Source organism: Anomaloglossus baeobatrachus, chromosome 6 (genome assembly GCF_048569485.1).
Source record: "Anomaloglossus baeobatrachus isolate aAnoBae1 chromosome 6, aAnoBae1.hap1, whole genome shotgun sequence".
NCBI classification, from domain to species: Eukaryota; Metazoa; Chordata; class Amphibia; order Anura; family Aromobatidae; genus Anomaloglossus; species Anomaloglossus baeobatrachus.
In genome coordinates, this window is record NC_134358.1 from 538,269,648 (window position 1) to 538,285,715 (window position 16,068).

Consider the following 16,068-nt stretch of genomic DNA (forward strand, 5'->3'; position numbering starts at 1 on the left):
ATTATATAATGCTGGATTATCTAATATTCTGGAGTATCTAATATTCTAGATTATCTAATTTTCTGGATTATGAACATGCTGGATAATCTAATATTCTGGATTATTTATTGCTGGATTATCTAATATTCTGGGTTATATATTGCTGGGTTCTCATATTCTGCATTATTTAATATGATGATTTATAACATTGCATTGTAAAATATTCTGGATTATGGAATATTGGATTGAACAATCAGGACCATACACTATCTCCTTCACATGGCTTGTACACATTGCTATTGTAGCTGCAGTGATTGGCAGGGCGATGGTCCATGGCGGGCACATGCCACAGATGACAGTAGCCCTGACCCAGATGGCAGCAGGGGCTCCTGGAGGCTGAGACTAGAAGGTGAGAAGTGGAGGAAATGTAGCAGAGCCCGTGGGAGGAGGAGGCGGAGGACTGGGTGGGCTGCAGACAGGAGGCGGAGGATGGACGCCCAGCAGCCGTCTGTATGGTGGCAGCACGGGCTGCAGACAGGTGGGGGCTCCTGGTGACCTGGAGGGCGGCCGGCAGCGCACACCCGAGCACGCCGGGCATGTGGGTGCAAGACATGAAGAGGAGAGCCGGCGCCCTGCTGCTGACCTGCCTGCTGCTGCTCCTCACCGGCTGGCTGAGCATCCGAGAGCCGGCGCACTACAGGTACCACAGTGCCGGCCGGGGAGGGGGCCCTGCACTGTCTGCTCCAGGGGGGGCTGCACCTTTATATTGGGGGGCACAGCTAGTGGGGGGCTCAACTGGAAGTTTCATCCACTCAGACCCTCATCCAGAGAGACTGTGAGGAGACATCGGGGTCTGTAATGTGTCAGTCACGTGTGTGTACCCCGACCACCACTGCCCCATCTACAGACCCCTCACCTGTGTGTATACCGACCACCACTGCCCCATCTACAGACCCCTCACCTGTGTGTGTACCCCGACCACCACTGCCCCATCTACAGACCCCTCACCTGTGTGTACACCGACCACCACTGCCCCATCTACAGACCCCTCACCTGTGTGTGTACACCGACCACCACTACCCCATCTACAGACCCCTCACCTGTGTGTGTACACCGACCACTACTGCCCCATCTACAGACCCCTCACCTGTGTGTACACCAACCACCACTGCCCCATCTACAGACCCCTCACCTGTGTGTACACCGACCACCACTGCCCCATCTACAGACCCCTCACCTGTGTGTACACCGACCACCACTGCCCCATCTACAGACCCCTCACCTGTGTGTACACCGACCACCACTGCCCCATCTACAGACCCCTCACCTGTGTGTGTACACCAACCACCACTGCCCCATCTACAGACCCCTCACCTGTGTGTGTACACCGACCACCACTACCCCATCTACAGACCCCTCACCTGTGTGTGTACACCAACCACCACTGCCCCATCTACAGACCCCTCACCTGTGTGTGTACACCGACCACCACTACCCCATCTACAGACCCCTCACCTGTGTGTGTACACCGACCACTACTGCCCCATCTACAGACCCCTCACCTGTGTGTACACCAACCACCACTGCCCCATCTACAGACCCCTCACCTGTGTGTACACCGACCACCACTGCCCCATATACAGACCCCTCACCTGTGTGTACACCGACTACCACTGCCCCATCTACAGACCCCTCACCTGTGTGTGTACACCGACCACCACTGCCCCATCTACAGACCCCTCACCTGTGTGTGTACACTGACCACCACTGCCCCATCTACAGACCCCTCACCTGTGTGTACACCGACCACCACTGCCCCATCTACAGACCCCTCACCTGTGTGTGTACACCGACCACCACTGCCCCATCTACAGACCCCTCACCTGTGTGTACACCGACCACCACTGCCCCATCTACAGACCCCTCACCTGTGTGTACACCGACCACCACTGCCCCATCTACAGACCCCTCACCTGTGTGTACACCAACCACCACTGCCCCATCTACAGACCCCTCACCTGTGTGTGTACACCGACCACCACTGCCCCATCTACAGACCCCTCACCTGTGTGTGTACACCGACCACCACTGCCACATCTACAGACCACCTGTGTGTACACCAACCACCACTGCCTCATCTACAGACCCCTCACCTGTGTGTGTACACCGACCACCACTGCCACATCTACAGACCCCTCACCTGTGTGTACACCAACCACCACTGCCTCATCTACAGACCCCTCATCTGTGTGTACACCAACCACCACTGCCCCATCTACAGACCCCTCACCTGTGTGTACACCGACCAAAACTGCCCCATCTACAGACCCCTCACCTGTGTGTGTACACCAACCACCACTGCCCCATCTACAGACCCCTCACCTGTGTGTGTACACCAACCACCACTGCCCCATCTACAGACCCCTCACCTGTGTGTGTACACCGACCACCACTGACCCATCTACAGACCCCTCACCTGTGTGTGTACACCGACCACTACTGCCCCATCTACAGAACCCTCACCTGTGTGTGTACACCGACCACTACTGCCCCATCTACAGACCCCCTCACCTGTGTGTACACCGACCACCACTGCCCCATCTACAGACCCCTCACCTGTGTGTACACCGACCACCACTGCCCCATCTACAGACCCCCCTCACCTGTGTGTACACCGACCAAAACTGCCCCATCTACAGACCCCCCTCACCTGTGTGTACACCGACCAAAACTGCCCCATCTACAGACCCCTCACCTGTGTGTACACCGACCAAAACTGCCCCATCTACAGACCCCTCACCTGTGTGTACACCGACCACCACTGCCCCATCTACAGACCCCTCACCTGTGTGTGTACACCGACCACCACTGCCCCATCTACAGACCCCTCACCTGTGTGTGTACACCGACCACCACTGCCCCATCTACAGAACCCTCACCTGTGTGTGTACACCGACCACCACTGCCCCATCTACAGACCCCTCACCTGTGTGTACACCGACCACCACTGCCCCATCTACAGACCCCTCACCTGTGTGTGTACACTGACCACCTCTGCCCCATCTACAGACCCCTCACCTGTGTGTACACCGACCACCACTGCCCCATCTACAGACCCCTCACCTGTGTGTGTACACCGACCACCACTGCCCCATCTACAGACCCCTCACCTGTGTGTGTACACCGACCACCACTGCCCCATCTACAGACCCCTCACCTGTGTGTACACCGACCACCACTGCCCCATCTACAGACCCCTCACCTGTGTGTACACCGACCAAAACTGCCCCATCTACAGACCCCTCACCTGTGTGTACACCGACCACCACTGCCCCATCTACAGACCCCTCACCTGTGTGTGTACACCGACCACCACTGCCCCATCTACAGAACCCTCACCTGTGTGTGTACACCGACCACCACTGCCCCATCTACAGACCCCTCACCTGTGTGTACACCGACCACCACTGCCCCATCTACAGACCCCTCACCTGTGTGTGTACACTGACCACCTCTGCCCCATCTACAGACCCCTCACCTGTGTGTACACCGACCACCACTGCCCCATCTACAGACCCCTCACCTGTGTGTGTACACCGACCACCACTGCCCCATCTACAGACCCCTCACCTGTGTGTGTACACCGACCACCACTGCCCCATCTACAGAACCCTCACCTGTGTGTGTACACCGACCACCACTGCCCCATCTACAGACCCCTCACCTGTGTGTACACCGACCACCACTGCCCCATCTACAGACCCCTCACCTGTGTGTGTACACTGACCACCTCTGCCCCATCTACAGACCCCTCACCTGTGTGTACACCGACCACCACTGCCCCATCTACAGACCCCTCACCTGTGTGTGTACACTGACCACCACTGCCCCATCTACAGACCCCTCACCTGTGTGTGCACTGACCACCTCTGCCCCATCTACAGACCCCTCACCTGTGTGTGCACTGACCACCTCTGCCCCATCTACAGACCCCTCACCTGTGTGTGCACTGACCACCTCTGCCCCATCTACAGACCCCTCACCTGTGTGTGCACTGACCACCTCTGCCCCATCTACAGACCCCCTCACCTGTGTGTACACCGACCACCACTGCCCCATCTACAGACCCCTCACCTGTGTGTACACTGACCACCTCTGACCCATCTACAGACCCCTCACCTGTGTGTACACCGACCACCTCTGCCCCATCTACAGACCCCTCACCTGTGTGTACACCGACGACCACTGCCCCATCTACAGACCCCGACCCCTCACATGGCTATAATCATCTAATATCTATTTATGTATTATCTATTTATCCATTCATTAATCCATGCATCATTGATCTATCCTTCTATCCACCCTCCCATCATTTATAGATGGCGCTGTACACTATAAATCTCCTATAATACATACTCCTTTCCTAGTCTAATTTGCAGGCAGAGGTTTCAGCGAAGTTTTGTATAGTGTATGCGCCCTGCTGTATAGTATATGTACCGTTCTGTATAGTATATGTACCGTTCTGTATAGTATATGTACCGTTCTGTATAGTATATATGTTGTTCTGTATAGTATATGCACTGTGCTGTATGGTATATGAGTTATATAGTGTATGCACCGTGCTGTATAGTGTATGCGCTGTTTTAGTGTATGCGCCGTGCTGTATAGTGTATGTGCTGTGCTGTATAATGTATGCGCCGTGCTGTATAATGTATGCGCCGTGCTGTATAATGTATGCGCCGTGCCGTATAATGTATGCGCCGTGCTGTATGGTGTATGCGCCGTGCCATATAGTACATTTGCCAAACAAAGGGAGGAAGGACACCACCCACTGGGATCTCCTGGTATACTATAAAACACTGATTTCAAGGAAAGAAGTATACTAAAAAGGGATCACCAGACACAATATAGAACAAAATACAAAATCTTTATTGAGTAAAGCACACAGGCACATGGCCACACAGTGGTTTAAACATATAGTACATTTGCCGTGCCATATAGTGCATGCACCGTGCTGTATGGCGTATGCGCCGTGCGGTATAGTGTATGCGCTGTTTTAATGTATGCGCCGTGCTGTTTTAGTGTATGCACCGTTCTTTTTTTAGTTTTTGCGCCGTGCTGTATAGTGTATGCGCCGTGCTGTATAGTGTATGCACCGTGCTGTATGGCGTATGCGCCGTGCCGTATAGTACATTTGCTGTGCTGTATAGTGTGTGTGCTGTGCTGTTTTTGTGTATGCACCGTGCTGTATAATGTATACACTGTGCTGTATGGCATATGCGCCGTGCCGTATAGTACATTTGCTGTGCTGTATAGTGTATGCGCTGTGCTGTTTTTGTGTATGCACCGTGCTGTATAATGTATACACTGTGCTGTATGGCTTATGCGCTGTGCCGTATAGTACATGTGCCGTGCTGTATAGTGTATGCTCCGTGCTGTATAATGTATACACTGTGCTGTATGGCTTATGCGCTGTGCCGTATAGTACATGTGCCGTGCTGTATAGTGTATGCTCCGTGCTGTATAATGTATACACTGTGCTGTATGGCGTATGCGCCGTGCCGTATAGTACATGTGCCGTGCCGTATAGTACATGTGCCGTGCCGTATAGTACATGTGCCGTGCTGTATGGTATATGTGCCGTGCCGTATAGTTTATACCCCGTGCCGTCCATATACAGAGGGGCTCAGTCCTTTATAATAGCAATGACTTGAGTGTAAATAATCCCGATTCTCCCTCCGGTTCGCTCTCTTGGAATATAGACATTCGCATTGATCTGGTTGTGCTGATGTTGTAGCATCACTTTGTGTTAGATGATTGTTATAATCTTCTAGTTTGTTGTATTCTGGTTCTTTATGTCACGATGCTGAGCTTTGTGTTATGTATTTGCACATTCTGCGGTTTTTACTGGTAGATCCTTTAGAGCAATATCACATTTTCTCTGGTCTCTAGCTTGGCTTTCTGTGGATCACAGTTGGGTCAGGTATAATTCCTTTCCTCTGTGTTGAGCGGTGGGTCGCACAGGAGCCACTTATGAAGACGTGCGGATGGATATTTATTTCACTTTGGGGCACTGGTTGAAATCTCTCTGCAGATGCCGCTCACAGATGTCAGATTGAAAAATGAAAACTAAAAAAATATTGTTTCTTTTTAAGCCTTCACGTGTGTAAATGTCACAATATATTTTAACACACACTCGCACAGACACACACACATATATATACACAGAGACACACACACAGGCACACACATATATACAGACACATGCATGCACACACTCACACACAGACACGTACACACACAAAGTTCAAACATGCATACACAAACACACACATGCACACAGACACACTCCATTGCACACATGTGCACACACACAGGCACATGCGCACACACACAGACACATGCAAACCCACAGACACATATGTAATGTTTTTATACTGAGTGTGGCGTCACTATAATTTTTACCACCACACATATAAAAACAGTCATTCACTATTTACCTCTTAAAATAGAATTTTACCCCCCCCACCACCATATTTTCCGCACCTCACAATGTACATATTCACATACAGACATTCCAAATTCACAGAATTGTCAGCACAGAAATACATTTTATCTTAAACTGACCCTGTCAGCTTAGAGATGCGGAGGGATCTGTTGAGCACCGTATAGGGCAGGAGGAGCGGAGAAGATTGCTATATAGTTTTAGAAATCCAACGATAGACAGCTCTATTTGTATAAGTATGATAACTGTTAATCGCTCATTAGGACCGCCCACTGGACTCCTAATATAAATGCACTATTACACCAAAGGTTTTTCAACAAAACTATATACAGTGTGTGTATGTGCATACATTTATAGTATGTATTTATAAACACACATTTATACACAACTATAAAATATGTATTATGTAAGGTGGCAGCAGGACAGGTTCTGGACGGGAGGTATGTATCACCAAGGTGTCAGGCCTCAGTGATGTAGAACCCCGAGAAGCAGGCTCCAGCACATATAGGGCTGTTTTTTAATAGGCCCAGCTTTTGGTTTCGGGTTTTGGGAACGGCCACTAGAGCTGGCTGTTCCCTTACCTCAAGGAAGCTGAGACCACACCCTACAGGATTCTGACAGAGCATTAGCCCTAATGCAAGAGAGGATTGCCAACATGGTGCCTATTGTGAAGGAACACCTCCACAAGGCCAAGGAGACGTAGTCAAGAGTGTATAATTGTTCAGCCATAGTTCAATTCTGGGCATCGGATACTCGTGTTAGTGCTCACAGTACAGAGCAAATTCCTAGCTAAGTGGCAAGGTCCATATGAAGTGGTGGAAAAAGTTGGTGAGGTCAGCTATAAAATTCACCAGCCAGGGAGAATGAAGCCCTAACAGGTTTACCATGTCAAGCTGATTAAACCTTGGAAGGACAGAGAATCAGCGGAAGCTCCTTGTCTGATAGCCAAGTGTGGTGTCACGGTGGAAGACATCAAGGTGACAGGAGAAGCACCAGTGTCGGGAGTTGTGACAAATTTGAGACCTGTTCTCAGAGTTGCCAGGTCTCATTCAGATTATAGAACACAAGGTAGTCATGGAGCCTCATGTGCGGGTCAACTTGAAGCCTTATCAGATCCCAGAAGGCTGGTGAAAGGTGATCTAGAAGGAGGTGCAATGGATGTTGAACCTGGGAGTCATCGTAGAATCCAAGAGTGGCTGGTCCTGTCCTATAGTGTTGGTGTCAAAGCCAGATGGGGAGGTCCTGTAATGATTACAGGAAGATGAATGAAGTTTCAAAGTTTGACACTTACTTGAGAAGGTGAGCTCATTGAAATGTTAGGGCCAGCTCAGTACATCAACACTCTGGATTTCACCAAGGTCTACAAGCAGATTTGCCTGTCAAAGTAAGCCATGGAGAAGATTGCCTTCTCGACACCAGACGGTTGTTACCAGTATGTCAGGATGCCGTTCGGGTTGCAAGAGGCTTCACCCACCTTCCAGAGAGCTATGGTTCGGGTCCTGGACCCTCACAAGCAGTATACAGCGGCTTACTTGTATGACTACATCGTGTTCAGCCAGGATTGGGGAAGTCACTGAACAAAGTCCAGGCAGTACTTGACGCTCTGAGGAAGTTGGGGTTTACCATGAACCTGAAAAAGTGTGCCGTGGGGATGAAAGAATTCAAATATTTGGGCTATGTAGTAGGCAGGGGTTTGAGCAAACCTCAAATAAATAGGATAGAAGCAATGCAGAGCTGGCCTCAACCCCTATCCAAGAAGCAGGTTCGATCCTTCCTCGGCATAGTGGGTTATTACTGGAAGTTTTTTTTCCAATTTTGCTCTGAAAGCCGCCCCTCTAATGGACTTCATGAAGAATAAAAAGTCAAGGGGGAATTTCAGGAACTAAAACCAGCGCTCTGTAGGCAGCCGGTATTGGTAACACCCGACTTCACAAAATAATTCATAGTCCAAGCGGATGTGTTAAAAGTCGAGTTAAGTGCTGTCCTGTCACAGGAGATAAATGGGGAGGAGCACCCCATCATCTGAGTAGGAAGTTGTCCTCCTGTGAGTGGAACTACTCTATTCTAGAAAAAGAGGGTTTGGCCATGGCCATCCATTGCTCATTAGAAGCTTAGAAGTTTAATCCATTCACTGAGATGAATACGGGAGAAAAAGGGAACAATGCCCAAATAAGATAGTGGTTCCTGGTCCTTCAAGCTTTTGCTTTTCAGGTCGAGTCCTGAAAAACAGCACAAAAATGCGGATGCCCCTGGTACATTGTTTGATGGCAAAAGGTGCTAAGCACTTTGGGTAGAGGTGGGGAGGTGTAAAATGGCAGCAGGCCAGGTCCTGGATGGAAGGTATGTGTCAGCAAGGTGGCAGGTTGCAGTGATGTAGAACCTGGAGAAACAGGCCCCAGCACATATGGTGCTGAGTGGTGTTTTTTAATGGGAATGGCTTTTGGGTCCGGGTTTTAGGAACGACCACTAGAGCTGGGTGGGACTGTATGTTCCCTTACCTCCAGTTCCAGGATGCGTCTAATAATCTGAATGTAGCTTACCGGGGGTGGTGAAGAGGGATCGCAGGAGACCGGGGGAATGCTGCGGCGGCTGGGCTGGGTCTGTGGTGGCTGTGCGAGGTCTGCTGGTGCTGCGGTTGCTGTGCGGGGTCTGCTGGTGCTGCGGTGGCTGTGCGGGGTTTTGCTGGTGCTGCGGCGGCTGTGCGGAGTCTGCTGATGCTGCAGCGGCTGGGCTGTCGTTGCGGAATGGGCGGTGAGGACTTCAAATAATGGCGCCCAGAGTCAGCGTGTGCTCATATGGAGCTCTTGGCTCAAGATCTCATCTGCGCACGCACCGCCTCTGGGCCATTGATCTCCCAGCAGCGGAATTAAGGAAATTGGCACCCGGAGGTGGTGCTTGTGCAGAGATCTCAGCTTGCCATTGACCCAAAAGGTCAATCTACATAAGTGCTGACTCTGGACGCCATTTATTTGAAGCCCTCTCCGCCCGCAGCGGCCGCAGCCCGCGACACAGCACACCTGCCGCAGCCCCAGCACAACTGCCCCAGCCGTCGCTTCCGCAACCCCAGCAAGGCTGCCCCAGCACAGCCGACAGTTTCTGGGACAGCATCTGGTACACCCATCGCCCCTGCCTCCTGTGACCCCGCTCCACCACCGCTGCCGCCCCCTCTGGTAAGACACCAGCGGATTATAAGACGGACCCCCTTTTTTTTTCATTCTTTTTTGCTCTGAATTTGGGGAGTGTCTTATAATCCGCTGCGTCTTATAAACCATACGTATGGTACGTTTATACACAAATATACAATCTGTATTTTATCAAACATAGACAGTCATACACACAGTATATAGCAAGAATATATGCAGCACATACACGTAGGCACACTTATACAGTGTATGTGTATATATACTGTATATCTCTACACACACACACTTTGGTAGCTGTGTATTGATTCTCTATACATCTATGTGTAGCATTTCCTGCGATGTCAGTTAGTGGTGATGGATACTACATTTGCCGGTTGAAGTTCTGGTAATTACGCAGCTCTCGCGGTCATGTGTCACAGTTTACATTTCCAGACTATTTAAAGCGTTTTTCCTGGGTGAGATCGATAGATGCATGTGGAATAGATCAGGTAATCCATATCCGGACGAGAGCCGGGTAATGGAGACTTCTGCTTCGTCTGTGAATATCTTATTAGAGAAGAGCAATTTTTCACTGGTAGTCGCATAACTAAGAGGGTAATAAACTGTTCACAGGCAGTTACAGCACAGTGAATGCACATGCATAAGTATTTGCCCCCCTTTATTCTCACTTGCCATTAGTATGTAATTGCTTTACGTGGTGTAATTGCCGCTGTTCTCCTGAATCTGGTGTTTTTGATTTATTCTTGGGATATGACCTCTTCTTCCCTATATGTAAATATAGATCTATTAGCCAACTGGGTGGGATCCTCAAGACGAGATTCACAGTGAAGAGTTGAGGACCACGCCCACTTTGCTAAAAAAAAAAGACTTGGTTTACGTTCAGGCAATGGGTGGCGATATCTCAGGAACAGAGAGGCACAGGAACAAAAGAAAAACATAAACAGATTCAGGAGAACAACAACATTATACCATTATACTAGTGGTTTCCTAGCAGCTATTTTACCATGAAGGCTGCTGCACAAAGTCTCCTCTTAACAGTTGTTCTAGAGATGTGTCTGCTGCTAGACCGCTGTGTGGCATTGACCTGGTCTCTAATCTGAGCTGCTGTTAACCTGCGATTTCTGAGGCTGGTGACTCGGATAAACTTATCCTCCGCAGCAGAGGTGTCTATTGGTCTTCCTTTCCTGGGGCGGTCCTCATGTGAGCCAGTTTCTTTGTAGCGTTTGATGGTTTTTGCCACTGTATTTGGGGACACTTTCAAAGTTTTCCCAATTTTTCGGACTGACTGACCTTCATTTCTTAAAGTAATGATGGCCACTCGTTTTTCTTTATTTAGCTGCTTTTTTCTTGCCATAATACAAATTCTAACAGTCTATTCAGTAGAACTATCAGCTGTGTATCCACCAGACTTCTGCACAACACAACTGATGGTCCCAACCCCAGTTATAAGGCAAGAAATCCCACTTATTAAACCTGACAGGGCACACCTGTGAAGTGAAAACCATTTCTGGTGACTACCTCTTGAAGCAGATCAAGAGAATGCCAAGAGTGTGCAAAGCAGTAATCAAAGCAAAAGGTGGCTACTTTGAAGAACCTAGAATATAAGACATATTTTCAGTTGTTTCACACTTTTTTGTTAAGTATTTCATTCCACATGTTTTAATTCATAGTTTTGATGCCTTCAATGTGAATCTACAATTTTCAGAGTCATGAAAGTAAAGAAAACTTTTTGAATGAGAAGGTGTGTCCAAACTTTTGGTCTGTACTATAGATATATATATATATATATATACTTTGTATATATGAACTTTCCTACTATGACATAAGCTCCAGGAGGTTCTCAGAATTCAATGGTGCTCGTGTCTGGGAGTGGCATTCCGCATATAAGTAAAATACAGATCATCACTCCCATATGTTACCTGTGTTTTTTATTAGACCTGCAAATTATTTATTAGTTAACCTTACAAATGAAATGAAGACTATTTAATCTCAAAATTCTGTTATTATTTGTATGTAGTTTGAGAACGACTTGTGCCAAGCTGAAACGCGTCACATCTGTTTAGTGACATTTTTGAGACACCCCATACTTTGCACTGACGAGGGGCAAGCACCCCCGAAACACCGTGTCTGCAAATTGGGATTCTGATCTGGCTTATATATCCTGAGTCATATTGCAAAGGATTGTTAAAAATCCACTTGTGACTTTTAGGATCGCTACTTCCAATAGGTGGCGCTGTGCTAGAGTTTGTCTCAATTTAAAAATCATGGAACAAATCTTAAACAATTGGAGTTGCATATTTATTAGAGATGAGTGAATCGATTTTGATGTGAATTAAATTTGTGTCGAATTTTATGAAATTTTCAGTTCTCAACAAATTAGAACAATTTGCAAAATGATTCACAAGACTTAAATAAAAATGCCTGCCTGGTTTTCTCACATTGTGGAAGATAGCGTCAGCCAGAGGAGGCTCACATGACCTCAGGCATGACCATGTGGGCATTCAATAAATAACTTGCAGCTATCACATCACATGATATAGCACAGCCAATAAAGAGTGGCTATCATAGCCTGTATAAAAGCTGAGGCAGGGAATGCAGCAGCTATTTTAGGTGATTTAGAATAGTGAGAGGATGTCAGAGCTCACAGCTCAATAATAGAGCTAAAGGGAGAAAGCCCTAAAACATTGGACAAATTCTCCAGAGAGTAATGTGTTGTAAAATTGTTGAAAGGTTGGAAAGCATGTTGTAACACACGGCCGGTGTAAAGGCAGCGAGGGGGTTAGTGGACCCACTGGACCACAGAGGGGACCCCGGCTTATCCTTTAATGGGAGTGGCTTAACTTAGTGCTCACCACGAAGCAGACACCAGGTATCACTCCCAGGGCAGTGACCGTGATTGTGACAGCTCACTCCCAGGACAGGTGACTGACTCAGGAATAGACAGGTACAGGTGGGGTGACTGAGGCAAGCTGGACAGGCGGGTATGGAGAGGAATGGTGGGCACGGCATGGAAAAATGGGTATGGGAAGGCAGGTACTAGAGATGGGCACAGGAAATGACAGGACAGGAGCTCAGGACCTGACAATTAGCTAGGTAGCAGACTGGAGACTAGAGGTGTTGTGCAGGCACCTCCCCTAATCGTAGGGTGCCTTAAATACAGTGCCTCTCAGCCATAGGCTGAGAGGCATTTCCTGGAAACGGCACACCAGCCCTTTAAGAGGAAGGCCGGTGTGCGCGCGCCTTAGGTGCACTCCCAGGAACCCTGTGCTGTCATGTACAGGGCCCAGAAGGGGAAGGAGGCAGCAGCACATGTGGATGGCCGGGGAAGTGTGGCAGCAGGGGAGAACGGGACATTGCCGGGTGGTGAATCAGTCTGCGTTCTGCAGAGATGCCGGTGCAATGTATGCTCAGTAGAGCAGGGACTAGACCAGCCTATGAAGTGGATGTCATTCATGACATTTTATTTCAGGGTGGAGAAAGCAGCTGCAGCAGTGTCCGAAACCACTGTCCTCTGGCGTCCTGTTTGTGTATACCAGCATATGATGGAAACATCATCAGAATGGAAGTAATCAAAAAGGGAGCAAGATAGAAAAGAGAGGGAACAGCTGGGAGTGTGGAATTAAACTGCATTAGAAGAGAGATTAGATTATTACATTAAATAGAAATTTAGGATTAAATAAAACTTTGGTTTCAGATCACCCCTTTACTTATAGTGTTGAAAAAAATGTATGGTAAAAGAAAAAGTGGCAATGGATGGAATAGTGTGAAAGCAAAAAAAGCAATGTAGGCCTTGCCTACGGAAAGTATATTAGCGGGGAGGACGTAGAACGCATTTTGGAATATATCTCATGTAATTAGTCTGTCATACCACGATGATATTACCTCTGACAGCGACACCGTCTGTTAGAATTGTTGTTATGCTCAGAACAGATCACAAATGACTGAGAGAGATCATTTTGGACCATTTTTTAACATGGTGCGTAGATATTTAGGATTAAATAACATTTGGATTCAAACCACCCCTTTAATTATAGTGTTGTAAATATGTATGGTAAAAGAAGCCAATCACTGAGCTCAATAAACTGTAGAGGCGAATAAGCACAGAAATTTTTAGTAGCCCCTCAATGTTACTGCAAACTCTCATTTGTGGCCTGGCTGTGAGCTGCACGGAGCAATCCCAATTTTATTTGTTTTTATCATCTGTGATGTGTAGGCATCATGTAATATCACCCTTCTCAAATATTTCTTTAAAGGGACAGTCATACGGGGTTGCTGTCTATGGACGCTCCCCATGGACATGTGGAGGGGTAAGACCCAGATGTCAATTTATTTATACTCTTCGATCAGCAGTAACAGAGAGCTGACACCTTACAGTGCTCTGAGAAAAAAATTCTATTAAGGGGTGTGGCTCACAGGATCCTCGGGGGCGTGTCTTTAGGCTACTCTGCATTGTTATGCTATGAGCCACACCCACTTGGAAAGACAGAGTACCATTGGCTAAAAAGGCCCATTCTCTGGAACCATACGACAGATTTAAAAAATAAACATCATATATACTCGGAAGCAGCAAGAATATAGTAAAAGGAAAAACTGGACACTTCTGACCCTGTGACATTGTTGATATCAGTAATAATATATATCTGCGCTCCTGTCACATTACTGGCGTCTCATGTTGAAATCACAATTCCCATCATGACTTTCATACTACTTTGATTGGCTGCTTAGTAGAAGAGGATGGTCATATAAACCCATGATCATGCTACAGAGGAGGGAACACGTTTTTTTTTACCTGGTGTAAATGCCACTGTTCTCCTGAATTCGGTGTTGTTTTTCTTTTGTTCCTGTGCTTTTTTTATTCCTTTTCTTCCAAGGATGTGGAACGAGTCTTGTTATCCATGGAGGCGAGGTCCCCAACTATTTTCTATGGACTTCTTGATGACCACGCCCACTTGGCTAACAAGACAACATTTTCAAATGGGTAAAATGGGGCCATATCTCAGGAACGGAGAGGCACAGGAATAAAAGAAAAACAACTTCGGATTCAGGAGAAGAGCGGCATTTATGCCAGGTAAAAATATTCACATTTATAGCAAGTGAAATGTCCCAACAAAATGGTCACCAACAAAATGGCTCTGCACTATGTCCTTACATTTCATTCTCTCTTATCTGTTGGAAACACCCAGGTTGGAAGGGGGAGGTGTGACATCACACACAGGAGAGCAGATTCTGCCCACTTTACTGCAGCTGTAATCTGAGCTTTTTCTACAGTGGGATTTCTGTGTAGGATTTCAGCAGCTGCACCCCCTAGTGTTTAACAGTGGAAAATATCACTTTTTTTTTTTTTATATATATATTTTGCTCAATTAAAAACAAATAATATTTAAACAAAACATTAGCACATTAATACTTTACATTTTTTCAGTTATTGAAATTTTTTTTGACGACACCTTCCCTTTGAGAATGAAGAACATTTACGTACCTTAGTACAGTTGCATATTCTTTGTAGAATACACTTTATAATGTCTATAATAGATCGGTACTTGAATTAAAGATCAATTTTTGGCAAAATCTGACTTCCCCTCCCCCCACCCCAAAAAAAAAAAGTAAATACACTACTTAGTGTCTGGCCACGGGGGTATCAGTAACATGTAATCCTATAAAGGTAACATGGACCCCGCTGTCTGTGCCTGGCACTTCCACAACGCCTCAATTTGTTTGGTATCCGCTTGTATTTCTAGATTCCTGGAACTTCTTGTGAGGAGCCCTGGCTTGTGGGAGATGAATAGTAACCAGATGTGGCCTCCCTGATTACAGACGCTAGTTTTACATGTGTGCCATTAGACTTGCCATGTTTCCTATTTACTTTAATTTCATTTTAGCATCACAATAGGAGCAGTGTGTAATTATAAGGACCCGGCCGAACATTAGACGGTCTCAAGACGTCTTCCATTCAGACGCATACAGTAACTGATAGGAGGGTAATGTAAGAGAGGGAACAAGATCCTCTTAAAAAGCAACAAGCTAAATTTCTGGTCTCAATGTATTTTCTGAAAATAGAATTTGTCAGCAGAAGTACAGTTAGTGGTAAGGTGGATTACAGCCCTGACTGACTGGACTTTCTAAATAGCTCTATGACGTCCTTTCGAGATTCTCACAAGATCCAACTTAGTCAATCAAATCAGTTTAGTAAGTTCACTGAGAGTTGGATCTCCTACTACTTCACTGGGATTCTTTTTCTTCTGGTTAATGTGGGATCTTCATTATTTGCCAACTATTGTCACACACGGACTTGGGCATGGTCCGGCGTATGGTAAGACACTCAACAAGGGCTACACCAGGGACATATCAACAACAGTGGGCCCTGGTGCTAGTGAGGGGGAAGATGGGACACCTCTTGCACTCACCTGCAGCTTCAACCTAAGCCCTATACAGGGTTCCCAC

General features: G+C 47.3%; 1 protein-coding gene across 1 annotated transcript in view; it reads left to right on the plus strand.

Annotated features, from left to right (window-relative positions):
* Positions 1 to 462: 462 nt before the first annotated feature.
* The window catches only part of ST8SIA6 (ST8 alpha-N-acetyl-neuraminide alpha-2,8-sialyltransferase 6), a 149,033-nt gene continuing 133,427 nt past the window's right edge, over positions 463 to 16,068 (plus strand). Inside the window, exon 1 of the mRNA XM_075316816.1 lies at positions 463 to 679. Coding sequence (XP_075172931.1) covers positions 492 to 679 — 188 coding nt within the window. The 5' untranslated portion in view covers positions 463 to 491. The remainder of the gene's footprint in view (positions 680 to 16,068) is intronic.